This window comes from Glandiceps talaboti, chromosome 12 (genome assembly GCF_964340395.1).
Source record: "Glandiceps talaboti chromosome 12, keGlaTala1.1, whole genome shotgun sequence".
Taxonomy (NCBI): Eukaryota; Metazoa; Hemichordata; class Enteropneusta; family Spengelidae; genus Glandiceps; species Glandiceps talaboti.
The window spans coordinates 18639904-18667540 of NC_135560.1; the positions used below are offsets into that span (position 1 = coordinate 18639904).

The 27637-nt window shown below is 34.5% G+C and overlaps 1 protein-coding gene across 1 annotated transcript in view; it reads left to right on the plus strand.

Moving 5' to 3' along the window:
• The first annotated feature begins 245 nt into the window (after nucleotides 1-245).
• LOC144443054 (cysteine-rich motor neuron 1 protein-like) overlaps nucleotides 246-27637 on the plus strand; it is a 31711-nt gene continuing 4319 nt past the window's right edge. Inside the window, exons 1-2 of the mRNA XM_078132427.1 lie at nucleotides 246-600; nucleotides 1500-1593. Coding sequence (XP_077988553.1) covers nucleotides 246-600; nucleotides 1500-1593 — 449 coding nt within the window. The remainder of the gene's footprint in view (nucleotides 601-1499; nucleotides 1594-27637) is intronic.

A 27637-nucleotide genomic window follows, 5' to 3' on the forward strand; every position in this document is an offset into this window, starting at 1 on the left:
GTCCGACCGTTCAGCCTATATGCGTACATAAGCGTGCACATTCATGGAGAATTGAAGTCAGGTTGCACCGGATAACTGTTTCATATCTACTTAGTACATGGGGATAACCGTGGCTATCTTGTACACAGATAGATATTGAACTATATATATTGCAGCAGTACAAGTTAGCCGATTTATAACCGCACTGTTGAGCCTCCCACCACGTGTACGCGTAATAACGCAAAATACTCGTTTACTCATTGATAATGGATCGTACGACTCAACTAGTCACCGTCCTCTATGCGGCCATCGTACTGTTAGCACAGCTTGCAACATGTCAGGATAAGGGTAAACTTGACGATTTGAACTGCCCTCCGTGTGAACGCATACACTGCAAACCGAAAAAGGCAAATAGACTAATTCGGAATAAGGTATGTAAAGGCAGCATAACTACCGGTATTTGCGACTGCTGTCCGGTTTGCGCCAAGGTTGCAGGTGAAAGTTGCGGTGGCAAGTGGGGATCGTCGGGTAAATGTGACGCGGGACTAGAGTGCGTGAAGCCAGTGAACCCTAATATTCAGCCTGCCTACTACAATCCCCAAGTGGGAGTGTGTCGACCAAGTAAGTATAGATTACCTTCTTAGTTTATACAATATATTTACTATAACCAATTCTATATTATTTGAAATTGGATAAATATTACATGCAGTTGTATCTATTAAATTCAGTAGTGAAATAAAAAAAAATGCTACTTCTGTTTAAATGTTGTTTGCTAGTATGTACGTATTGAAGTTCAATTTACTTATCTACTTCGTCATCATGGACAAACACCGCTTCCCGGTTACACTTTAGATATCGTACGATAAAAATATGCCGACTTGCGCAACCAAAGGTGATACAGACCAAAAACAACTCAAAACACTGTCCCAGATTGAGTTACAAACGAGCGTTCGTGAAAATTGCGTAATCAAAACCAAGGCCGACTATCGTTCTGTCTTTCGCACCTATTTTCTCAGCGCAACAGGAGCCGACAAGAAAAAAGAACAATAGGTGGTGGAAAAAAATAAGAAAAAGAAAAATCTATTGTGCGCACGGCAAGTGGTCGATGTCCATAAAAACGTGCTAATTGTCCAATGATTGCTGAATGATTTTTGTTTCCTAATTATCGCCTCATTTATCGAAGCCATACGTGTTGTAGCACAGCGGTAGCCTTTGTCACGCATCGCCCCAGCTCGTTGTCAAAATACGATAGGAGATCTTTGGTAGCTTAGCAAGATTTACATAGTGATCCCATGAGAACCAAACAACGTAGCGTGTTAAAATACACTTTGCGACACGGTGTGAAGTGACATTGCTTTCTGTTTATTTAGACTGTTTGATGAGTGTTAAAGTTATTTCTGATCCTAATGCAGTCTTCTCAGCATACCTGAGCATCCCACACGACAATTTAAACAAAATTAAATTAAATTAAAAAGGTAGTTTTGTGTTCACGCATTGCCTTCTTTTTTTTTACTTCGTAGGAACGGACATCGTATCAGACGACCCCAGTTTGTGTAAACCGAAATGTACTCCGGAATTCTGCCAAAAGAACCCCCGGGCGATATGTTCAGCCATGTGAGTCAAACAATCTAATTTTGTTAATAAATAGCGATAAATAGTTCCCCTCCCTTCAACGCCCATCTCGGTTTATATGTAGTAATTGCTAGACTTGTGTAAATTGTTCTCGCAGCCAGTCACTCGGGACGCAATTTCATGGTCACTGAGAAGGCAGATGTACTGAATTCCAGCGTGTTATTTTCTCGGACGACACATTTAATAAAGTGTGCTATTCACGCGACAAGAAGACCAACATCTCTCCCAATAGGCGTAACTTGCTCTACTTTGATTTGCATCATGAACAACACGAAGAATGACAAAATATAAGGACATATCTATCTATTTATGGTTGTCTAAATATTCAACCTGTATTCAAAAAGAATGAATTCAGGTGCATGGGTGTTGGTGAGATGGGAGTGGGGATGTGGGATGGCAAAGGGTGTAATGGCAATGTTATACTTTTGTGGTTAGACGTTAGGAAAATGATTTAGTATTTTTATATTTTCAACATAAAATGACCCAATTTGTTTATTTGAGGGATTCTTTAGCTAGACTACATTTGTGTCAAGCAAGGCCACCTATTCCAAAGTACAGTCACACCAGAAGTCCTGCATATATTGAGTTAAACCTCACTTCTGAGTGGGTAAAGTTGAAGTGGTTGTGATTTATGCAACTTGTGGAAATAAAACTCACAAAACAAAGCAGTGTAGACTGTTTTAATAGCCATTGAAACGATACTTGAATTATTTACAACTATTTGAGTTCATATATTTGGCCTATTTGACAATATAACCCTCATGTTGAAGTACATAGTGTTCACTAGTAAATTTATACCTTGTCAATGACTTGGGCCTAAAGAAAAAAAATCTTTGGTTCGGTTACCCGACCTCACCTAGTTTTTCACTGCCGACCCTAAACATTTTTTTACATACTTGAGAAAAAAATGATAAATCAAGAAAATTGTGAAATCTCACCAGAAATGGTGGATGCAGAAACTTCCATTCTGTAATGGCTATACATCTGATGGGAAGAAACCAATAACACAGAGACCATATGGAAAACAATAGAAAACATAACTATCAGAACTAGACATTCACACAATGAAAAAAATGAAATAAAATAAAATAAAAAATCCACCTAACCACCCCCCACCCCCACCTATTCTAAAATTGAGCGTAATCGGAACCACACAATATTTTTTTATTAGACCTTATATATAGTGCAGTGCATTAAGTTGTAATGTGATTCAAAATGGTGTTTACTTTGTAAACTTGACTGTACACCAACTTTTTCTAATAATTGTAATGTTGTCATTAACAGATGAAAGGAGCTGGGTATATGGGATACATAAATAAAACTAATTCCTTCTCTTGACATTTCATTTATTATTGGTATACAAATAACAATAACATAACAAGTTGACACATATCACTCATTTCAATGTCACCCCTATCTTTGCCTAATATTAATTTAGTATATTCCAGGGAGCTTATAAGCAGTTCTGTATATGCATATAAGGTTAATGTTGATGCACGCCTTGATGTCATCACTTTTTGTGTTGTTAGCACAGTTGATGATATAAGAGGGGTGTCCTTGACATTTTTTTCTGCATGTACACTAATTTTATCCACATACAGGTTATAGTTCGGCCAATAGCAAGGGATGGTTAGGTATGGGCCTGTCTGTCTGTCTGTCTGTCTGTCTCTGTCTGTCTGTCTGTCTGTCTGTCTGTCTGTCTGTCTGTCTGTCTGTCTGTCTATGTATGTATGTATGTATGTATGTCTATGTATATATATATGTATGTATGTATGTATGTATGTATGTATGTATGTACGTATGTACGTATGTATGGATGCATGTATGTACATATGTATGTATGTATGTTTGTATGTATGTATGTATGTATGTATGTATGTATGTATGTATGTACGTATGTACGTATGTATGGATGCATGTATGTACATATGTATGTATGTATGTATGTATGTATGTATGTATGTATGTATGTATGTATGTATGTATGTATGTATGTATGTATGTACGTATGTACGTATGTATGGATGCATGTATGTACATATGTATGTATGTATGTTTGTATGTATGTATGTATGTATGTATGTATGTATGTATGTATGTATGTATGTATGTATGTACGTACGTACGTACATATGTATGGATGCATGTATGTACATATGTATGTACATACGTATGTGCGTATGAATGCATGTGTACATACAATACTGCATGTAATATTGAATATGCAGGAAAAAATACCCCAAAACATATAAAATCATTGTTTCCTATTTTACCAAGTATTTCAGTTAAAACCAGAATAAACATAGAAACGCTTTTAATTTTAGAATTCTAAGCATTCCAGGAATATATTTTCATAAAAATCCTATCTTCTCCTTGCTTTTTCAAAAAACAGATACTTTAATTATTTGAAATTAACAGTATCATTATTGAAATGATTGTTATTATTTTACTCAAAAAACAAATGTAAAGATGGTGGGTGTCTTTAATTAAAATAATTAAGTTTGCTATTGTGCCTGGTATGAACACTCCCATTTCCTGTATGTATGTATGTATGTATTAGTGGATGTACAAATTGAAAAAAAGTTTAAACTTACTTAAAATTAGATGAGAAGGCCATGTTTTTTTAAGGTGTCATGTAGAGCAAAACTCAAGTGTTGGTTATGATGACAACATGACGTTAGTTGTTTTTTGTTTTTTGAACTTTTCACATGGTTACTGTGTAACCAAAAACCTAAGCACCACTTGAAAAGTCAGACCCCAATTTACATTTCTTTTTTCAAAAATGTATGCCTTATTTAGGAGGGAAATAGGGTAGACTGTGCTAACATAGGGGTGTGGTACTCTTTAAGAACCTTGGTAAAAGACATGCAAGGCTGTAGGTGGACCAGTACATATCGGCATATCATAAAAGGCACAGTTTATTGGTTTGTAGTCCTATGTGTACCTAAAGCCTGTTGGTAATTAAATACCATGAAAACACTCAATTAACTAAATAATGCTTGATATAGTCAACTAAAGTGCCATGTAGTGGGTTAGCACAGTTTGCATACCACCACGACAAACACTCGATAAAGACTTCTTTTTTCTGTGATTACATGGTATGTCATCAGTTTGAAAAGAGATAAAAAATTCTAAAACCGGAAAAATATTTCAAGCAGGGTGCAGAGTTTCTTTTAAAAAAATCAAAACTTTGTAAATATTTAGCTTAGCTTGGGTAGGAATTTGATGCACTAACAATAGCTACATAGCAGTCATATGAAAGGAGCGAATGAACCGAACGGGAGTTGGGTGGAAGCTATGCTGAAAACGACCACATTTTGTTCTCGCTTTCAGCCTGTGAAATGGCGGTCACCTCATGTACACCTAAATAATGTGAAAGCATTGTAAGGGGGGATATGAAAGGCAAAGAAATTGTTAAGGTAGTCTCTCTCTAAACTACTACAAGGCTATTCAGTTAAAATACCCAAATACTAGAATCGTGTACAGTCTTTTGCCTACAGGCTCAAATTACATATAAGTATGTAATCGATTCCAGAGTCTTTCTTCAGTGTAAACCTTTTATTTGAAGTTTCCAGCCTGCCTAAAGTGTATGGAAAAGTTGAAAGACGCACTAGCACTGGCCAGTACTCAAGAATGAGTACTTTTTGGGCGAATAAGTATGTTTTGAGCATTTCATATATTATTGTAGTTTTTTTGACATTGATATAATGTTATTAGAAGAATAAAATATAATGTCATGCAGAGATCTTGGGAGACAATTGTTTTTTTTAATATGAAGTTTAACCCTTTCATGACTAGAGACGAGTTTTAAATAATATGGGGACTCAATTTATATGAATATTTTCATAATTACAATAATATTACTTTATTAGGAAGTAACATTTCTTTAATTCCAGTCTAAAATGAAGTTGATATATGCCAACAACTTACATAAAACAAGAATTTTGTCCAAACAATTTTGGCGGGAATGTTTTCAGTATTGAAGGGGTTAATGATCCATAGCGATAAACACATCAACCATTTCTCACACACGTTATATCTATAGATACTTTGCCTATCTTTCACAGTGGCCAATAGAATTCATAGGAGATATCAAAAAGTTTATGTTGAACAGATGTTCTATTCTTCTCTTCACCAAAGCATTATTTTTGGTTTTTATTCATGTTTATAGTTGTTCTGTGTGACAGCACACTGTATATAAAAGTTACCAAACTTAAGCAAGGTGTCACTCAAAAATGTGACTTTCAAATCTAAAGTACAACAAGAACTATGAAAAATATGGCCATGGTACAGTTTGTACAGGCATTTTGTGTAGAATTTGTACTCACATGTTTCATAGAACACAAACCTTTTAAAATATGGCTTCATAGAATTTGATTCTTCGTGATCATGGAGTGGTAATGCGTGTATTTCCAGGCAATTACTATTTGAAGTTAAAAGCTAAATATACAGGCGGGGAAAAAAAAGGAAAAAAGCCTTCTTGGTTTTCAGTAATTCCCTCAGAAATACAAAAGGGTAAGGGAGGGGTCCCTATATGATCAAACTGTGCAGAGAAAGCCCTTTGAGGAAAAGGACATGTGTTTAGGAGACACGCCTGGATTCTGATAAATGGTTGCCATGGAAAAAGTGAAAACACGGTTGTAATGACTTTGAGAAAAATAATTCAGGTGAAAGATATTATTACACTTAATGGTTTTGAATAAAGATAATTGTTATGGCTGTAAACTACAAAACACTGTGTATCAATTGAATTACACCCAGGAGGTTGTAGTGATAGGTCACATCAGATAGCTGTACTGCAGGAGTGGGGCAAGTGTCGATGACGTTAAAATCACCAACTGTAGTATAACTGAACAAGCAACGATGTACAACAACTAGGGAAGGGTTGCTTTGTAGGTCACATGTCAGGAGTGGGGCAAGTGTCAGTGACATTAAAGTGACCACTGTGGAAATTAAACAAGTACTGACAAACACAACTAGGGAAGAGTGTATGGTGTTTGTGGGTCTGTTCCGAAGTACGTTGTTGTAGTTGTTTGAGATGATATCACAGTAATACATGTATGTATACACTGATAAATGTCCAAACAACACAAATGTGTAACATGTGCCAACAAAGACAGTGTATGGGATAGTGTACTGGGTTGAATTGCCTGTTCTATAAGTCTAGGAATTTAGAATCTTTTTTGTGTGAATATTGTCAATCGAAATGTGGGCATGTGTGTAGACAAGGTCATTGTAGGGAATAGTGTACCACATTGAACTAGGTTTCCTTGTAAGTCCAGGAGTTCTGAATCTCCAAAGTTTTTTTTAAAAATTTTAAATATGCAAAGTATGGAATGATGTGAAATTCTGTGAGCGACTGCTTCATGAAATTGATACCAATAAGGGAAATCAAATTCGTAAACCAATTTATGCAAACAAAATTTGATCATGATTCTCAAAATATAAATACAAATATTTTTTTACTATTATGTTTGTTAAAACATGTAAAAAATCAGATTCATGTTAAACTTGGTGTGTGTCAAGTATAGCATTTGGTTGTCAGTACTTTTAACAAGTGAGTGAGCTTGAACCGAAATGATATTGGTGTGTTGTCAGTTCTGTGAACTTTTGAACTTATACCCTTGTATTGCAATATGTACTATCTGTCATCTCAGGTGACAGTGACAATGAGATGGTCCAAATGTCCTGGGTCCCATCCATCACCGACAGCAAGTTATCAAGGCTCTCTGAAGCCTGACATCGAACAAAACTTGTAGAAATGCCAGGTGGTTATACACATTCAACTTTACAATAATTTGATTATCCAGAATTAGTGGTCACATCAGTTGAAATAATAGGATTATTACTACTATAGTCAGTTTTACTACAGTACTAAACACTCACACTGTGCTTTGTGTTTCAAAAATCCTATTTTACTTTCCAAGCTTAAAGATAATGGCAAAGATAACTTTCCAATATACTGCTGTCTGTATGGGGGGGGGGGGGGGGGGGGACGACGACAGATTTACAACCTTTCTCACCGAACTGTTACAATTATTAGAAACAAATTATTGCTTGAAAGATTCAGTGTCTATTGAATCAAAGTGGAAATATATAGACTGATTAAGTCATGTTGATAATAGTTGAGAATTGCCAATGAATTTTTAATTTGATAAAAATATGTACAGGTGACATGATGTTTAGCAAAGTTTAATGTATATTAGTTGTCAGCACAGTGGCAGGTACACTGACAGGTTGAGTTGTCACAGTTCACAGAGAAAGGTTATAATTCTGCAGTTGGACTACTTGTCACAGTTCAATGAAAAGAGTTGTAATGATATGGTTGGACTTCTCACTGAGTTGTCACAGTTTTGTGAGAAAGGCTGTACTTCTGTGGGTGGGATCACTGATCGAGTTGTAACAGTTCAGAGGGAAGGGTTGTATGTCTGTGGTTAAACCATTCACCGAGTTGCAACAGTTGAGTGAAATTTTTATAATTCTGTGGTTAGACCGCCAAAGTTGTCACAGTTGAGTGAAAAGGGTTGTACTTGTGTGGTTGGCCCATTCACTGAGTTGCAACAGTTCAGTGAGAAGGGTTGTAATTCATTCTGTGGTTAGACCTCTCACTGAGTTGCAACAGTTTAGTGAAAAGGGTTGTACTGGTATGGTTGGACCATTCACTGAGTTGCATCAGTTCAGTGAATTCTGTGGTTAGACCACCAAGGTTGTCACAGTTGAGTGAAAAGGGTTGTACTTGTGTGGTTAGACCACTGAGTTGCAACAGTGTAGTGAAAAGGCTTATACTTCTGTGGTTGGCCCTTTTACTGAGTTGCAACAGTTCAGTGAAATTTTTTGAATTCTGTGGTTTGACCGCCAAGGTTGTCACAGTTGAGTGAAAAGGGTTGTACTTCTGTGATTAGACCACTCACTGAGTTGCAACAATTTAGAGAAAAGGATTGTACTTCTGTGGTTGGCCCATTCACTGAGCTGCAGTAGTTTAGTGAGAGACGAACTAATTCTGACAAAACCCTGAGTGTATTGTTACAGTTGAGTAGAGCTGTAAAAGAACATTGCCATAAAAAACTTGTATACTGAGAAAAAGTTGCTGACAGTTGCATTTATTGCTGATTAAAGTGTTTCATTGAGTTTATAAACTGTTGAAAAGTTTGAAGTACAAATCATCTCGGCAACCCTATTAACAAGAGCTGAAAAGCATAAAACATGAGTTATAGGCTAAAAATAAACACTTCTCTGAAATTTACAGAGGTGACACGTTTATTGAACGTAGTGTACAAGGACAGTGTGAACTTTACTATAAAAAGAAACAGATTGACCAAAATAAAGCCAAAAATACAATAAATCTGCTATTAGATTTTATTACATGTTACATGGTCAACAAAGGAAGCATGAGTACATGAGGTATTTAAGTGGGCAGTTCTATAAAAAGACTTTTTTAAATCATGATTTGTTGTCACAGCCTAGCGAGTGTATTATTGGATTGGTATTCCAGAGGGACATGACGTGCAGACTTTCTAATTTTGTTGTCATTATTACAGTTACTAATTCTGTACGTTGTTTGCTCTCTGGAGTATTCCCATTTTAGTAACATTCCCAAGTGTTTAGTTTGTAGTAGTTTTAGAATTTATTGGTGAAAGCCTGGACGAGGTGAAAAGTGACAGCTGTGCTCTAACCCTTGTTCATTGTGTCATTCATTTGATGTTTTTACTACTGACTTCTGAGACAAAGTGCTGACTTTTTCTTAAGAGATCTTTTCTTCGCATTGTTAATTTTGATTTAATACCGAGTGAGAACTTGAGTGAATCAATTCTGTAAGCTATAGAAACCGTTTGTCTTTATTGGAACAAGAATTTGAAGGAATAGAGAGTATGTGAAGTACATAACAAGTTAACATCATGGGGGGGGGGGGGATTTTTTGTTGACAGAACTGTTCTTTAAGGCAACAGTGTTCTACTTTTCCACCCAACTGTTTAAGTAATTTTTTCTTTAAAGCAACAGTGTTCTAAACTTTTTTCCAAAGATTTTCGAATAGTGATTCTATTTTTATTTTTTTTATTTTTTTTTTTTACAAATGTTTAAGTAATTTGTTTCTTTGTGATGGATTGCCTTTTGACTTGGTATATACAAATTATATGTCATTGCCCAGTGATTTGCCATAATCAACCTACTGATGTTAGTTTAATATGAAGATAATTTTAGGTATGTCCTTGAAATTCAACATTGATGTGGAATAAGATTAAACTGTGAACATTTCTATGCTATCCACTTTATAACCATTTCGAAGTATTAAACAGTTTTTTGTCAAGTTTTATTGCTTTTTTCCACCAGTACAAATATCTGATAGTTCTATTACAAGCTACTGTGTCCCTTTAATGATAGTTATAAAACTACTGTGTCCCTTTGAAGGCTTACTTCAGATTAGGATTAATCTATGAGTGAAAATTAGTTGTTTGCAGAGATGTAGAAAAAGCTTGACCAGAACAAAAGAGTAACCCCATGTAATCCTTATTAAGATAACACTAAAGTGATGACCTGGGATTGAAACATGGCCCTTTAATCCATACATCTGTATGTTTTTTTCAATAGAAACATTGAGTAGAATACAACAAGCAGACACGCACCTAACTTTATTTCCACTAGTAAAATTTGTTACATATATAGTGACTATATGCCTGCAGTACATAAATTTGTGGATTTTGTCAGCTTTAAATATGAATAAAATACAACAAGCAGACTTAAACCTAACTTGATATCCTACCATAAATATCTCTGTTATAGCTACAGTGACTTCTACCAAAAATAGCTCAGTTATAGCTACAGTGCCTTCTACCATAAATATCTCAGTTATAGCTACAGTGCCTTCTACCATAAATATCTCAGTTATAGCTACAGTGCCTTCTACCAAAAATAGCTCAGTTATAGCTACAGTACCTTCTACCAAAAATAGCTCAGTTATAGCTACAGTGACTTCTACCAAAAATAGCTCAGTTATAGCTACAGTACCTTCTACCATAAATATCTCAGTTATAGCTACATTGCCTTCTACCATAAATATCTCAGTTATAGCTACAGTGCCTTCTACCATAAATATCTCAGTTATAGCTACAGTGCCTTCTACCATAAATATCTCAGTTATAGCTACAGTGCCTTCTACCAAAAATAGCTCAGTTATAGCTACAGTACCTTCTACCAAAAATAGCTCAGTTATAGCTACAGTGCCTTCTACCAAAAATAGCTCAGTTATAGCTACAGTGCCTTCTACCATAAATATCTCAGTTATAGCTACAGTGCCTTCTACCATAAATATCTCAGTTATAGCTACAGTGCCTTCTACCATAAATATCTCAGTTATAGCTACAGTGCCTTCTACCATAAATATCTCAGTTATAGCTACAGTGCCTTCTACCATAAATATCTCAGTTATAGCTACAGTGCCTTCTACCATAAATATCTCAGTTATAGCTACAGTGCCTCCTACCATAAATATCTCAGTTAGCTACAGTGCCTTCTACCATAAATATCTCAGTTATATAGCTACAGTGCCTCCTACCATAAATATCTCAGTTAGCTACAGTGCCTTCTACCATAAATATCTCAGTTATATAGCTACAGTGCCTCCTACCAAAAATATCTCAGTTATAGCTACAGTACCTTCTACCAAAAATATCTCAGTTATAGCTACAGTGCCTTCTACCATAAATATCTCAGTTATAGCTACAGTGCCTTCTACCATAAATATCTCAGTTTAATATAGCTACAGTGCCTTCTACCATAAATATCTCAGTTATAGCTACATGTACAGTGCCTTCTACCATAAATAGCTCAGTTATAGCTACAGTGCCTTCTACCATAAATATCTCAGTTATAGCTACAGTGCCTTCTACCAAAAATATCTCAGTTATAGCTACAGTGCCTCCTACCATAAATATCTCAGTTATAGCTACAGTGCCTTCTACCAAAAATAGCTCAGTTATAGCTACAGTACCTTCTACCAAAAATATCTCAGTTATAGCTACAGTGCCTCCTACCATAAATATCTCAGTTATAGCTACAGTGCCTTCTACCATAAATAGCTCAGTTATAGCTACAGTGCCTTCTACCATAAATATCTCAGTTATAGCTACAGTGCCTTCTACCATAAATATCTCAGTTATAGCTACAGTGCCTTCTACCATAAATATCTCAGTTATAGCTACAGTGCCTTCTACCATAAATATCTCAGTTATAGCTACAGTGCCTTCTACCATAAATATCTCAGTTATAGCTACAGTGCCTCCTACCATAAATATCTCAGTTAGCTACAGTGCCTTCTACCATAAATATCTCAGTTATATAGCTACAGTGCCTCCTACCATAAATATCTCAGTTAGCTACAGTGCATTCTACCATAAATATCTCAGTTATATAGCTACAGTGCCTCCTACCAAAAATATCTCAGTTATAGCTACAGTACCTTCTACCAAAAATATCTCAGTTATAGCTACAGTGCCTTCTACCATAAATATCTCAGTTATAGCTACAGTGCCTTCTACCATAAATATCTCAGTTTAATATAGCTACAGTGCCTTCTACCATAAATATCTCAGTTATAGCTACATGTACAGTGCCTTCTACCATAAATAGCTCAGTTATAGCTACAGTGCCTTCTACCATAAATATCTCAGTTATAGCTACAGTGCCTTCTACCAAAAATATCTCAGTTATAGCTACAGTGCCTCCTACCATAAATATCTCAGTTATAGCTACAGTGCCTTCTACCAAAAATAGCTCAGTTATAGCTACAGTACCTTCTACCAAAAATATCTCAGTTATAGCTACAGTGCCTCCTACCATAAATATCTCAGTTATAGCTACAGTGCCTTCTACCATAAATAGCTCAGTTATAGCTACAGTGCCTTCTACCATAAATATCTCAGTTATAGCTACAGTGCCTTCTACCATAAATATCTCAGTTATAGCTACAGTGCCTTCTACCATAAATATCTCAGTTATAGCTACAGTGCCTTCTACCATAAATATCTCAGTTATAGCTACAGTGCCTTCTACCATAAATATCTCAGTTATAGCTACAGTGCCTCCTACCATAAATATCTCAGTTAGCTACAGTGCCTTCTACCATAAATATCTCAGTTATATAGCTACAGTGCCTCCTACCATAAATATCTCAGTTAGCTACAGTGCCTTCTACCATAAATATCTCAGTTATATAGCTACAGTGCCTCCTACCAAAAATATCTCAGTTATAGCTACAGTACCTTCTACCAAAAATATCTCAGTTATAGCTACAGTGCCTTCTACCATAAATATCTCAGTTATAGCTACAGTGCCTTCTACCATAAATATCTCAGTTTAATATAGCTACAGTGCCTTCTACCATAAATATCTCAGTTATAGCTACATGTACAGTGCCTTCTACCATAAATAGCTCAGTTATAGCTACAGTGCCTTCTACCATAAATATCTCAGTTATAGCTACAGTGCCTTCTACCAAAAATATCTCAGTTATAGCTACAGTGCCTCCTACCATAAATATCTCAGTTATAGCTACAGTGCCTTCTACCAAAAATAGCTCAGTTATAGCTACAGTACCTTCTACCAAAAATATCTCAGTTATAGCTACAGTGCCTCCTACCATAAATATCTCAGTTATAGCTACAGTGCCTTCTACCATAAATAGCTCAGTTATAGCTACAGTGCCTTCTACCATAAATATCTCAGTTATAGCTACAGTGCCTTCTACCAAAAATATCTCAGTTATAGCTACAGTGCCTTTAGTCTATAAATTTTCAGGCTTGTCATCTCAAAGAGTAAAATTCTTCAAGTGGGAACCTGTTACTGTTGTGCAAAGTTTATTTCTGTGGAGCTTTGTTATAGTTTACACATCAAATCATGAACATTCAATGATTACAAAGTATCTTGATACAGACAGCTATTGATAATAACATCTCTGTGAAGTTTTCTTTTTTATCAGGAAAATCTCCTGATAAGAAGTATTGTATGAAAATCAAATAGGCATCTGAACTTAGCATCAGATTCAAAGGTCATTTGGAATTTGAATATATGTCAAATGTCAAAATGTGGTTATAAAAGTTTCGTGAAAGCCCAAACCCAAACAGGCATGTCCTACAGATGGAGACTTTGACAGAGAATAAATATTTAGAAGGAAAAGTCATGACCACATGGAATTCCTTCACGGAGTCACCTCCTTCCTTGTGGGTAAGAATTTTGGGTTAAAACACCACAGCTGTGATTGGTTTAGAAAAGTTATAAAAGCACAAAAATAGAAGTTTGCATCGTAATTTTTATTTTACAGAAAACATGCTCTATACTAAATTACTTTGAGGTTTCATTCTTGAATTTAGCCTGAAAAGATTCAATTGTTGTTTCCGCATATATCATGCACTTCAACCAGCCTGGATTCCTCTGTCATACTGCTGTGATTGGTTGCAACAAGATTTTGTTGGTAAATAGAATAAGTACATATGCCATCTGAACGTGGTTAGTGAGTGGTTAAAAGTGGACTATAATGACCGGATATTTTAGAGTATTTTAAATACAGAATGTAACTTTTCACATTTTTTTAAACCGTCCTACATTTACCCTGATCCCCATCACAAACTGCTTGTTTGCTAAGTATTTCAAAGTTGGTTTTATTACCAAGTAAACCTATTCTGGCACTCAGCTTATAACAACATTATTGTTTAATTGGTGCAGACTCACGTACCAATCAAAGCCACCGTTACAAATAAGTTTGTTGAGGATTGGCAGACCAATTGGAATCACAGTTACAAATGCAGACAGAGATAACTATAAGTAGACCTATAGCATGTAGTTATTTTGCAGTGAATACTTACTGCAATATTAAAATATGGCAGTATGGAAAAAATTACAATTTATGTTGTGAAGTTTAGTTTAAGATTTCTCCACGGTAAAAATAAGTCTCGTACCTATAACTTCAATAACTCTTGAAATGGGGGATGGGGGTAGGGGTGGGGATGTTAACTTAATATGTATGTATAGCTATATAGCAGTATACAGTGAAATGATACATAATGATATTTTATCTATGCAGTTATAGATATCGAAGGTTTAATAGAAATGAAATATATAAATTGAGAAGTTCTGGCAGTAAGAATATAGCAGACTGCTATAGATTGCTTAAGTGCAAAAGATGTGACCTCTTGGATGGGGTCACCACAGTAGAGTAAGTTTGACCCATTGACCTCCAATGATTATCCCAGAATGCATTGCTCAACAGGCCAAAGTTTTGAAGCTCCTTGTACCTTTTCCACCAATGCATATGTAAAGTGCAAAGAACATACAACACCTGTTATAACATGATGTATCTTTTATTCATAATTTAAAGTTAGAGTTTAGCTTCTAAGTTATAGTTTGTCAGTCTAGCTGTCACGCTTGCTATGATGGATTTTGTTGTTTCAATATATGTACATGATAAGGAATAAAACTTGTCATGCAACCGTATCAGGTAAACATATATAGTACGTCAAAGTGAGACTAAAAAATATATAAATTCACAGTAAACATATCAACTTTTTGACAATTTTCCAAACATTTGTGATATTTCTGACTTTATTGTAGTTTTATGACATGTATTTGTGTAGGAGTCCTTGAGTTGTGGTTTTATAAAAGTATTTGTACATTCACTAGGCAATTCAGCTTGCTTTTCAGTATGATCATATTATCAAAAACAGTTCTTGGTCCAGGGTTAAAACTTTACATTGTTGAGGAGCAGCTTTTTTTCTTCTGAGGTTTCCCTAAATGTTTCTTTGGCAAATCTGGTAAAACTTGCATAGATTTCCCTACCTTGTACTTTATGTTTGATGGAATTATGCCAAATAAAACACTTCAACTTGAGTTAATCTTATCTTTTTTTACCTCCTTTTAAAAACATACTGATCTAAAGTATCGAGTGGGAATTCTAGGTGGTATACTTCTTGCATTGCATGCAGCGATGCTACTGATATTACTTTTCAAGCCATTCTGCAGTATTTTGATGCATTGAGGGTTAGAAAAAACAGTTGCAGCAAAAAGACCGGAATCGAGGGATGTTGCATGACAGGAAAATCTGGGATAGATTGATGACTAGCCACTAGACACATATAGACATAGTGAACAGATGACTTTTTATGAGTTTGCCTCGTAATTCATGCTGTAAGTGTTAAAAATTACGACTTTGTCAGGTGATATGGGATGGTAACGAGTTTACCATTTTCTTGCGATCACTAAATAGGTTACCCTGACTGTATTTTTTGTTATTTATTAAACCTAAATATAGCATAGACCCTCCATGGAGAGTCTATGGTTATAGGGGGCAATGACCATCATTTGATGGGGGTTTACACTGTCAAGGACACATCATGCTACCAGAGCTGTAATGTATGTTATCTCAATGTTACTTAAATTTCATCTTTGTAAAGCTCTTGATATCAGTAAACTATCATCAGAGAAGGGGAAATCTGGTAACAGTAACACTGGCTTTTATCATAATTCTTGCAGAAAGTCTATTCTGGAGCTACCTGGAAAGATAAATGTTTTGGATCAATGTGGGATGAGGTGGGAGAAGGGGGAAGGGGTACTGGTATCTTAGAGCCCTTTGCATCTTTTAAGTTTGTTCAAAGATATTTGTGAATCTTCTGTTTGTCTTAAATAATTGACTGTCTTCTGGAGAATCACAGGAATAACACATGTGGTATAATTACCTGTATTAAAACATATATAAAGTAGGTAAAAATATTTTGTCCCAAAAATATTTTGTCACTCTTCTTCCCCTCTAAATAAAAGATAGTTCACTTGTTGAGCTTGTGTGACATTATGCGATCCTCCCTTACATCACATAAATGTACAGTAAACTAGCATCTGATTTGGTATGCGCAGTGAATTCCATCGATTCTGAATGTCACCATGAGATATTGGTATCAACTTGTAGTCTGTCCCGACTAATTAGTCAGGGAAAATCACATAATTTAACAAATAGTTTTTGCACATGGTCAATTATTGAGTTAGTATCGAGAACTGGCACTACCCAGTACTGTGCACTTGTAGAATACTTCATAAATTACTATCTAACAAGAACCTCATCAACTCCTATCATTGTCTAATGATGGACGACAACAGCTGCTTTTGATAAAACAGGGGGAGGGCACCTATGCTGGGTTGGGGACCTATGCTGGGTTGGTATTCACATCAATTAGAACTTCTACAAAGTTACTGAGATAGGGAAATCCTCCAGATTGCTTAGTTGATAACAAAGCCTCTACATTCTGATAACGTTTTAGTTAAATAAACAAAATATAGAGAGAAAGTGGACAAAAACGTATAATCTACCGTTTTTTTGCAAGTGACATATATACAAAACAGTTTTGTTTTAATATATACCAAAGAAAGGACTGTATAACCAATAAGTTTGGATAAATAGTTCAGATACCAAGTGTTTAGATTACAAAATATCTGGATAAACAAACATTACAGATATCATTCAGATAAACAAAGTTTGCATTTCTACATGCAGTATTGCTTTTTTAGATAGATGCATGGCAGAAGTATGACAATATCTTTTTGATAATACCATGTAAATTGAACAAATGAATGTCTTTAAATATATTATCAAATATCCATCCTGTCAATCATGCAAATTACAAATTGATGACTTTGAGTTGAGCAGTGGCATCTCTTTGATAGACTATCATTTAGATCGTGGCATCTCTTCAATAGACTGTCATTTAGATCGAGTAAATTAATGTCTTAAAATCCGCCATCGGTTTCTTAGCTTAAAGTGTCACATGATATGTGAGAGATAGTATTTGCCTCTTAAACACAGCTTCATCAGTGTTTCCAGTAGCCACAAAACCACCTGTTCTGTGGCTATAAATATTCATTGGCGATCGGTACATACCGGTACCACAGACATAATCATACTTCTAGAATTTCTAGGATCAAAATCTGACCGCACAATGTGCCGTACCAGTTACTATTTTCTTTGCTAATAAAAATTATGTCTTTAACGCTAATTTGATGTGATGTATGGGTCACCCATGGTCTTTGTGACATGTGGTTCTTGTACTTACGGAATGTCTCATATATCTAATGGTTGTATTGTGGTAAATTATTCCCTCGTAATTATAACCACTTTACGATTTTATATCGTTAAAAAGTTACGCTAGTTTTGGTAAGTTTAACCGTAATTTTAGGTTATCTTGCAAACTTTTTTAGTTCTGGAAAGTATGATTAACATAAAGAGCCTTGATGATGTTGTCAATGATCAAGTCGTAACAAACCTCCAAATATCTCTCCCTTCCCCCCTCTTTCTCTTTCTACCTCTCTTCCCCCCTCTCTCTTTCACACACACACACACACACACACACACACACACACACACACACACACACACACACACAAGGTCGATAATAATTGAATGGTATCAGCTTTGATAAAATAATTTAGTTTATCAAATGATCAGAAAACATAAAATCAAGGACTCATAGTTCTGTCCAATGTGAAAAAGGCCCTTCTGTTATTCCAAGGATGTAATAATTAGTACAAATTGAGACTGAACTGAAAACAAATCACAAAAGTGGGTTACCAAGTGATGTGGTGTAGACAGTTGGCACAGGATGCAAACATCTGTTTATAGTTATACAGTACCAGTCACAAAATCTACCCAAAGTATTTTATGTTTTTATGAACTAGGAGCTCTAAAATGTAAATGCAAAGTACATTTACCAAGAAATAGCTCCATGAAATCATAATTTAAGAGGTGATAAAAAATGGAATGTTGTCGCTAACATAGCTAAGTTTTATTTCCCCACTTTGGGGATGTCTCCGCAGAACATCCCAACATCTTGGGCTTTTCCAAACCATTTGTTTTGATGGTTGATTTACTGTTTTCAAGTACTTAAACTCAAATGCGTGACATTTCTGGCGCGTTCTTCAAATTTGCAAAAAAAAGGCATTGTTTAGCATAGTATATGTTAACTATAATGACGAGTCTTAAAGTTAACTATAAAATTAAAGGCCAGGGTACAAGCTGAGTTTATATGTATTTGGGCATAGTTTTTCCTGCATATTTAAAAGATACTAGCAGTATTTTATTTACTGAAGCATACTTAACTACTACATAGAATTGACTGAACTCAAACCTGGTGTTAAGATATAACTTATAAACCATCTGATGATGAACTTTATCAAACCTATCAAAAACGTTCAAGAAATTCCTACTATATTATATATAATAATCTGTTCTAACAATGACAGGATCGACATACATTGACATTAACATTATACTGGAAAGTGGTTTTATTTAAGTATTTTCACTTGAGTACAAAGCTTATAAACACAGCTTGTGCCACTTAACTATATACATCAGTACATGTCAAGCTTTTACAACTGCCATGGCTTGCTTCCATACATTAAATTGGCAACATGGATGAGGATTGGGTATTTATTTTGGATTTTTTATTTATAAAACAATTTTATCATGGCTTTCTACTTGAGAAATCAAAGTGAAACAACGTATGCCAAGTCTGAGTTTGTAACTCGATGCATTGCAAAAAGTTACAAAATGTGTAAGAAGTTTGTGATTGTACAATACTAAACTTTTGACACATTTATTAATCTTTTGCAATTTATTGAGTTACAAACTCAGACTTAGACTATGTTGTTTCACATTGATTTTTCAAGTAGGAAGCCGTGATATATTTGTTTTATAAATTACAAATCCAAAATGGATACCCATTCCTCATCCATATGGCCAATTTAAAGGAATTTTGAGTACATATTTTCACATGACTCAAGGGTAGTTAGTACCAGGGATTGGGAAGTACTGCATACGCATAGACCGATAATAAAAAATAAAGTCACGTTTTGCTGTCAAAAGTCTACATTTATAAAAATGAAGAATACAAGTCAGCAAATGTCTGTCTTGAGCAGATGTGTAAATACACTTCTGTTTGCAGCAGTGTCTAACTGTCTGTAAAAAGTGTAAACCTGAAAAAATCACATGGCGACTGTTTGGTAAAAAAACAGAATTGATTTATTGAAGCATATTTTTAGAGGTACTAAAAGTGAAATACTGTATAATCAAAAATGTTTTATTTCTTGAGGATTTGATGACAGAGTTTCATGACATTATTTCAAAAATTTCCTCAAGGCAAGTGACTTGTGTAAACTTTAGGGCGTCCAGATTCACTTGAAAGCTACTAATTAACATTTCATTGTCCTGTTAAACTACCTGTTTATGGACCTGTGTCTGACTTCTGTGTATTTTTTCTGTTGTAAGGTCAAAACATAAACTTTAAAGACCTCTTGTATAACGTTAAACAACTTGTTTATCAGTAGTAAAAGTACCATAAATGTAGAGGTTACTCACAGAAGCTAACATCAAGAAGTGTAGAAAACACAAGAACATCAAAAGTACCAAGTATTTTGTTTCAATTAATGTACATGAATCTCACAAATATGAATGAAATGACTTTGTATGCTGAAATCTTGAGCTGTCTTCCTTTCTTCCTTTTATTCATTGTTTATTATAATCAATAAACACTTCCAGCTATGTACAAACTTGAAAATAGTCAAGAAAATGTTTTTTTTTCACATTGAATTTTACAACTCAGTAAAGGAAAAGAGAACTTAATAAATGGTTGAATTCACATATTAATTCACTTCAGTATGGAATCTTCATAAAAAATTTAGCCGAATCAATCTGGTACATTTACATTTGCTCAACAATTGCAGAGAACAAGATGTGGTCAAGTGGAGAATTTCATTTGAAGCAAAAATTAATTAGGAGCCATTGTATAAACCAAGGGAGCTCTCAAGTAGACTTTACCCCTTCAATGCTGTTGTAAATTCTTGTTGACTTTACTGAAAGAGATTTTGGCCTAAATTGAGAGTAGAGGGTAGTATTTGCACCAGTCTATTGTTCTGTTAGTTGGAGTACCAGAGTAGGGGACCACGTCACAATAAAAGTTTGCTGCATGCATAGATACAGTAACCACTACAAATGAAGTGGTCATCTTAAATCTCCTTTTGAGAAACTCAAACAAGGAAGTTGACTTTCATCAAATGCATACATCCTTTGAACTTGTCGGTGTTCTCTTTGAAAGTTAGTCTGTAGTTATAGCTACAATGCAATCAATTTGCAGAAAGCAGTGATGTGTACAATTGAGAAGCTATTAGCTGTTTAGACTAGTCTAGCCTACTGTATAGTGTGCTCTACAAGTATGAAAAGCTCTCAGGAATATAAACTATACGTTTAAATATTGATTCAATTTTTACCTCCTTAGAGGTTGAGATCAATATTTCAATGTATGCCAAAAAACTAAGTTCGTTTAGTTAGGCCTGAGACCCCCACCCTCACCCCTTCTAGCTTAATTCGTCAACATTGACAATTCATTCAGACAGCACAATCAATTTCAAATCAGTATGTAGTGAATACAAAGCCAGTATGTAGTGAGAAAAATGCTCTTTTATTGATCAGACACTTTAGTATATTTTTAGTGCCATGCATAAACTGTAGCAAAAATTCTTCCATTTCTTGATTTGACGACATTTTTTCTATATAATTGTATTTAGAGATACAAAACAGATTCCTTTAAAATTGAGATAGTTTTTGTCGGATAAGAACTAATGTGGTTCAAACAGTCGCCTACTTCCAAACTAAACTATTGATCTCACTCCTTACTGTTTGGCTCAAGATAGATCTCTCTCTTTTGAAGCGAATAAATTAGTTGAGTAGAGGATCAACTAACAAACTAACAACCACTTGTTGTGTATCAACCTTTAGTTCCAACTTTCTGCAAGCTATTAACAAACATGGAAATTATGTTTTATGACCATTTTTTCAGTTGCATCAAAAACTTGACAATAGCTAAGACCAAACTTTTGGTTCCAACACATTGTCGTTTGAAGAATATTAGAGAAAAGTGCACCAAAAAACAAACGTAAAAGTCACAAAATTTCAAAGGCTGTATTATTCTTTCTCTCAAGCGGTTGGTCATCAGATAAAACTGCCTGTATCCATGACTTCTTTGATCTGTAAATATTTACATGACATATTGACATATAAAATATCATAGACAATTGATCATATCATTTTTGGAGCCATTATTTTAACAGACTTAAGGTACAAAGTACTGACAACACAAATAGACCTAGATTGTGTAGATATGTTGTCCTGTCGTTTTGGTGGCCAAACATGGCATAATGCGTCATGTCGCTTTGGTGGCCGTATAAAGCGTATCTCACATAGAGTAAAACACGCCTAGATTATAAGATCCGTCGTCCTGTCGTTTTGGTGGCCAAACATGGCATATTGCGTCATGTCGCTTTGATGGCCGTATAAAGCATATCTCACATAGAATAAAACACGCCTAGACTATAAGATACGTCATCCTGTCGTTTTGGTGGCCAAACGTGGCGTATTGCGTCATGTCGCTTTGGTGGCCGTATAAAGCATATCTCACATAGAGTAAAACACGCCTAGACTATAAGATACGTTGTCCTGTTGTTTTGGTGGCCAAACATGGCATAATGCGTCATGTCGCTTTGGTGGCCGTATAAAGCGTATCTCACATAGAGTAAAACACGCCTAGACTGTAAGATACTTTGTCCTGTTGTTTTGGTGGCCAAACATGGCGCAATGTGTCATGTCACTGTGGTGACCGTATAAAGCGTATCTCACATAGAGTAAAACACGCCTAGACTATAAGATACGTTGTCCTGTCGTTTTGGTGGCCAAACATGGCATAATGCGCCATGTCGCTTTGGTGGCCGTATAAAGCATATCTCACATAGAGTAAAACACGCCTAGACTATAAAATACATAGTCCTGTCATTTTGGTGGCCAAACATAGCGTAATGTATCATGTCATTCCGGTGGCCCTATGTATTACATCTTACATACTAAAACAAACCTAGACTGTAAGATACATCGTGATGTTCTAGTGCCCAGTCATGCTGAAATACATATATCATATTGTGCTGAGTATTGTTTCTTTGCCAGATTTTTTATACATATATAATTTGTCATTGGGTATTAATATATATATATATATATATATATATATATATATATATATATATATATATATATATATATATATATATATATATATATATATATATATATATATATTAATACCCAATGACAAATTATATATGTATAAAAAATCTCTCATAGAAGGCACTCACTGACATTTACATTTTGACTAGAATAGTTTAATCAAGGTTTTATGTAAGTATTTCATTTGAGTAAAAAGTTTATAAACTCAGCACTTGTGCCACTGTAATTCCTGTGTTCAAAATTGATATAAGACTGTTTAAAAATAGCCTATCAAAAGTAGGTTATCTCTGCTTGGTAGATGTAACCCTCTCCATGGCTCAAATGACATGGGCTCAAAATGGTAACATTTTATATAGGAACTGACAGTTGTTTAGCCACAAGCATTTACATTCTGATTTCTGTGGCAAAATTTACACTCTGATTTGTGTGTGGCAAAGTCAAGCATTTACACTCTGATTTGTGTGTGGCAAAGTCAAGCATTTACACTCTGATTTGTGTGTGGCAAAGTCAAGTATTGACACTCTGATTTGTGTGTGGCAAAGTCAAGCATTTACACTCTTGATTTCTGTATGGCAAAGTCAAGCATTTCCACTCTGATTTCTGCATAGCAAAGTCTTAGAGATCTTGAGTGCTTTGGTTTATACATTTGTTATAATGTGACTATAGTGCAATGTTCTCACCCTCTTTCAGGTTGATATAAAAGGAATGTACTGTTAATTTTTTGTGACTATTTTTGTTCTGATAAATGCTGTGTCATATTTACAGAATAACTACTAAATCTTGTATATCATTCTCATATTTTTCTTCATTTCTAGTCTTTCGTGCACTCTTTCATATTTGCAGTGCATGAATATATGATTACAAATAATTTTCAGAAGGAAAATATGAGTGACCTGAGGGGCTTTAACCTCAAGAGCTGATGACAAGAAGTAACAAAGCCCTTTAAGTCTGGATATTTTCCAGCTGAATGATATTTTATGAATAATTAATAACTTTGACATGTAAAAATCATACTTTACTTTTTTTTAAATACTCATATACCAATTATTTCTCAAAAATCTTATTCTGTTTTCTCATTTCCGTCAAAATTTTTGTATTGATAAAAATTCATGTTTCTTTTATATTTTAATCATTCTACAAACTTGTAAAGTGTTTTTCAAACATGAGTATTATGTAAAATGATGTGTAAATATTTGTAACAACATAATTTACCTTTGTATATAGTGTTGATACGGCACAAATTTGACCCTAGTCAGATTCTGTGAGATATAAAGTCAGTGCTTTTGTTAAAGGTGGTAGCCGTAGCAACATAACATTCCCCAGGTATTTTAGCAGGGGTCCCCTCTAAAATTATAATACATGGTTTTAAATTCTATGCAAAATTTACGAGATTGCTCTTCCCTCTTATCAGACTTCTGAAAAAGACACTTACATAAAGATATTTTGTGTCTGAAATTATGATTTCTTCCTTCTCTGATCAAAGGTATTAGTTTTGTTGTCAATGGTATATTTGAATTCTCCATTGCAACATTAGTAAATTTCACATTTTGACAACGATAGAGAAAATTTCTTTTTTTAAACATTTTTCTGAAAACATTTGCTAAATTGTCAAACTATTTATGTTTGTGGGGGAGGGGTGTTATGTGTCATAATCTGTTTAAAAAATAGTTTTTACAGTGATTTCCTTTTAAATAAAATGGTGAAAGACTTAGTACTGTAATCTTGAACTTCCCATAATTTCTAATTTGTCCGTAAAAAACTTATCCATTTTATTCATTGTGTAATTTTAGTACAATTAATACTGAATTAGTATATTATATTAGTGAATAGGCCACAGAGAACTGAAATGGTAAGGTACAAGGTTTCACCTTGGTATTAATTTAAAAGGGCACTGTTCTACTAAGTTGGCTATGTCCACAATGTCTGACTAATGGTTTACAAGTATTTTGATCATGAGTGAAAGATTTGGGAGAAATGCAGTCAAATGATGTGACAATTCAAATTAAGCTATGACCTGGAAACATTTCACATACTAGATACTGTAACAACACGTAGAAAACTTATCTCCACACAAACGGTACATATTTCCCCTGTTAACTATCAAATGTGATAATGAAGAGGCTTCGTGCAAAGCTGCACACAGCTTGGTGTGTGTATGTGTGTTTCAAGTGGAAAACAAACAAAGTTTCAATGAGTAGAGGGACTGATACACACTAACATTTCCAATGATCACAGCTGATTTTGGCGTCTTTATCATATGGAAACCGAGTCAAAACATAATTATTGTGGTCGTGGGGTAATCCCTGTGTAATTAGTCAAACAAAGAAACCGCTGTCTGTTCCACTGATAAACATAAACTAATATCGCTAAATTGCAGTTAATAGCGATGCTGTACTTGTTGTGTTAAAGTTGCTGAGTAAAGTTGACTACATACATCAAATCTCACCACAAGTATGGAACCGTTGCCAAGACAGCATAGAGTGTTGATTATCTGTGTGGAGTAGGTTATCTTTGTTATCTACCGACAAAGATACAGTGAACTCGCAATGTATTCTGACATAAAATGAACATTTGAGATTTTCCCATCAGGGAGGAAGGCAGAGTGGTATACTTTTGAACTACTAACCAGTTTGATCTTGTTTGACCTCTTTGTCTCTCCTACCCCTCGACCTCATCACCCCTCTATACCCCTCAAATTTGTTTTGTTTTGTGGAGTTTGTTTAACTACTTGATATATATAGTAAAATGGGGCAATGTTAAAGAATAACATGACCAGCTATAACGGACATCTGTGATACAGTTTAGAATTGTACTGAGTGCTGTTTCAAAGGTATATGCTACAATTATATTCATAAATTAAAAGTTTGGAAGGTGAAAGCTGGTGACAAAGCTATTCTGATGATTATTATTACTAAATACTACTTAGTAGTACTACAAATACAGACAGTTATCATGTTTTACAAAAATACATCAGTGTCATGGATGTGCAAATGTCATGTGCATGATTTTGGAACAATGGTTGGTGATGTGATTGACGTTGTTTGAGATGATATACAATGCCATTTTCGAATAAAAACCAACAATATTGTTACATTTGCACCTACCATCTACATGGCGATGCCAAAAACGCACATTAAATGCAACAATTTGAAAACACTACCAAAAGTGGATTATTTGAAAAACGGAGTCTGTCTAAATAGACGCAAACGGAAAAATCTGAAAAAGGTGTCATGTGAATGACCGAAAATGCAAAAATCTGAAAATGCAGACATTTGACCACATCGATGATGTACTAACGCATTCACTTAAACCATTTTGTTATTTTCGCACATGTGCATAAGCATTATTTTTTAATTTGTCGCCGGTGTTTCCATGGAGACTGTCAACAACACTTGACGGCCTAGTGCAAATGCATGAAAACATATTAAAATGAAAATGACATTGCATTTTTATTTGAAAATGTTGTCATGGAAACACTGCCTTAATCAATATTATTAGATTTTGGTCTGTTTTTGGTGAACAATATAATAAGAACATTGGCTGTCAATTTGTGTTCTGGACATGATGTGTATAAATTTTCATTTGTTGAAAATAATACCAGATTAAGATCAACCATGTTGTGTTGAGGCAGGAGGCAAGAAAATTAATGATTGTTCTGAAAAATGAAAAATTCTGAAAAATCAATATATTACTGTATTCCAAAGTTAACAATGTTATCAATATTTTAATTATAATTCTTATTATATGAAATGTAACTTTAAAATGTAGGTACATCATAAAAATTACAATCAAGTGATTCCTTGCATGGTTCATCGACACCACCATGATGTTCCCTCTATGCGCTACACATCCATATAGGTGTGCATGAGAATAAGCTAACCTAGTTCTATTTTGACCCCCTAGCATCGTGGCATAATGGTACTATCGGTATTCAAGAATCACATTGTTCATGAGTTTATGCTGTCCTATATGATATTGTGTTAACCTTTGAAGCTGTCCGACAAATTATTTCAATGCCATTTTTTGACATCAGATTTGACTTTTTATATCAGTTCGCATTTTGGAATGTCTTGGAAATGAGCAATTGACAGAAATTATCAGTGTATGGCAGAATTCATTTATGTTTCAGAATTCATTTATGTTTCATGTACATATGATAATCATACTAAAATTCAATCTGCCTAAAAGTCTAAAACAACTTTGTTATTTAAAATAAGTTAGTGGACTTCTTTCAAAAAAAAAAGCAAATTTGTAAAGTTTGCAGAAATCTTTTAAAATGTTTTAGTCTTCAGACCTTGTTAGAAATGGTTCTAAAAAAGTTTCATCCTTCAAACTTAGGAAGAAATCGTAAGAAATGTAATTGTTTAAACTGGGTAATATACAACTTTAAGAAATGTCAAACTTTGACCTGTGAAATATTAATATGCTAGTAATGCTGTATGTATCAAGCAAGAAATCTTACCAAAAAAATGACAGGCTGTATCAAACTTTAAAAAAAACTCAGATTTTGACCTGTGAAATGTTAACATACCATGTTAACATGCTCAGATGTATCTACCCAAGGGCAATTGTCACACAAATACAGATAAGAATTGTTTTCTTCATAATTTATGGACTATTTACTTTAGAAAGGTAAATAATCTGATAGGACGACCACAATGGTGACATGATTAACATTAATTCCCAAACATACTCATTTTCAACTAAGATTTTGATAAAAAGTATGGAACAAAATGCAAAGTGAATTTTTAAGAATACTCAGAATTTTTTTTAGCAGACATATTAATTTTTGTTCCATTTTAAGAGAGGATTTGTAAATTATATTTTAAGTACATATTGAACTGTGTTGATGGCTGATACCAGTACAGTATTTATTAATATCTTAAAAATAATCAAAACTGTTCAGACCTTGCAAAAGCAATTGCGTATTATTCCATATTTTTCTGA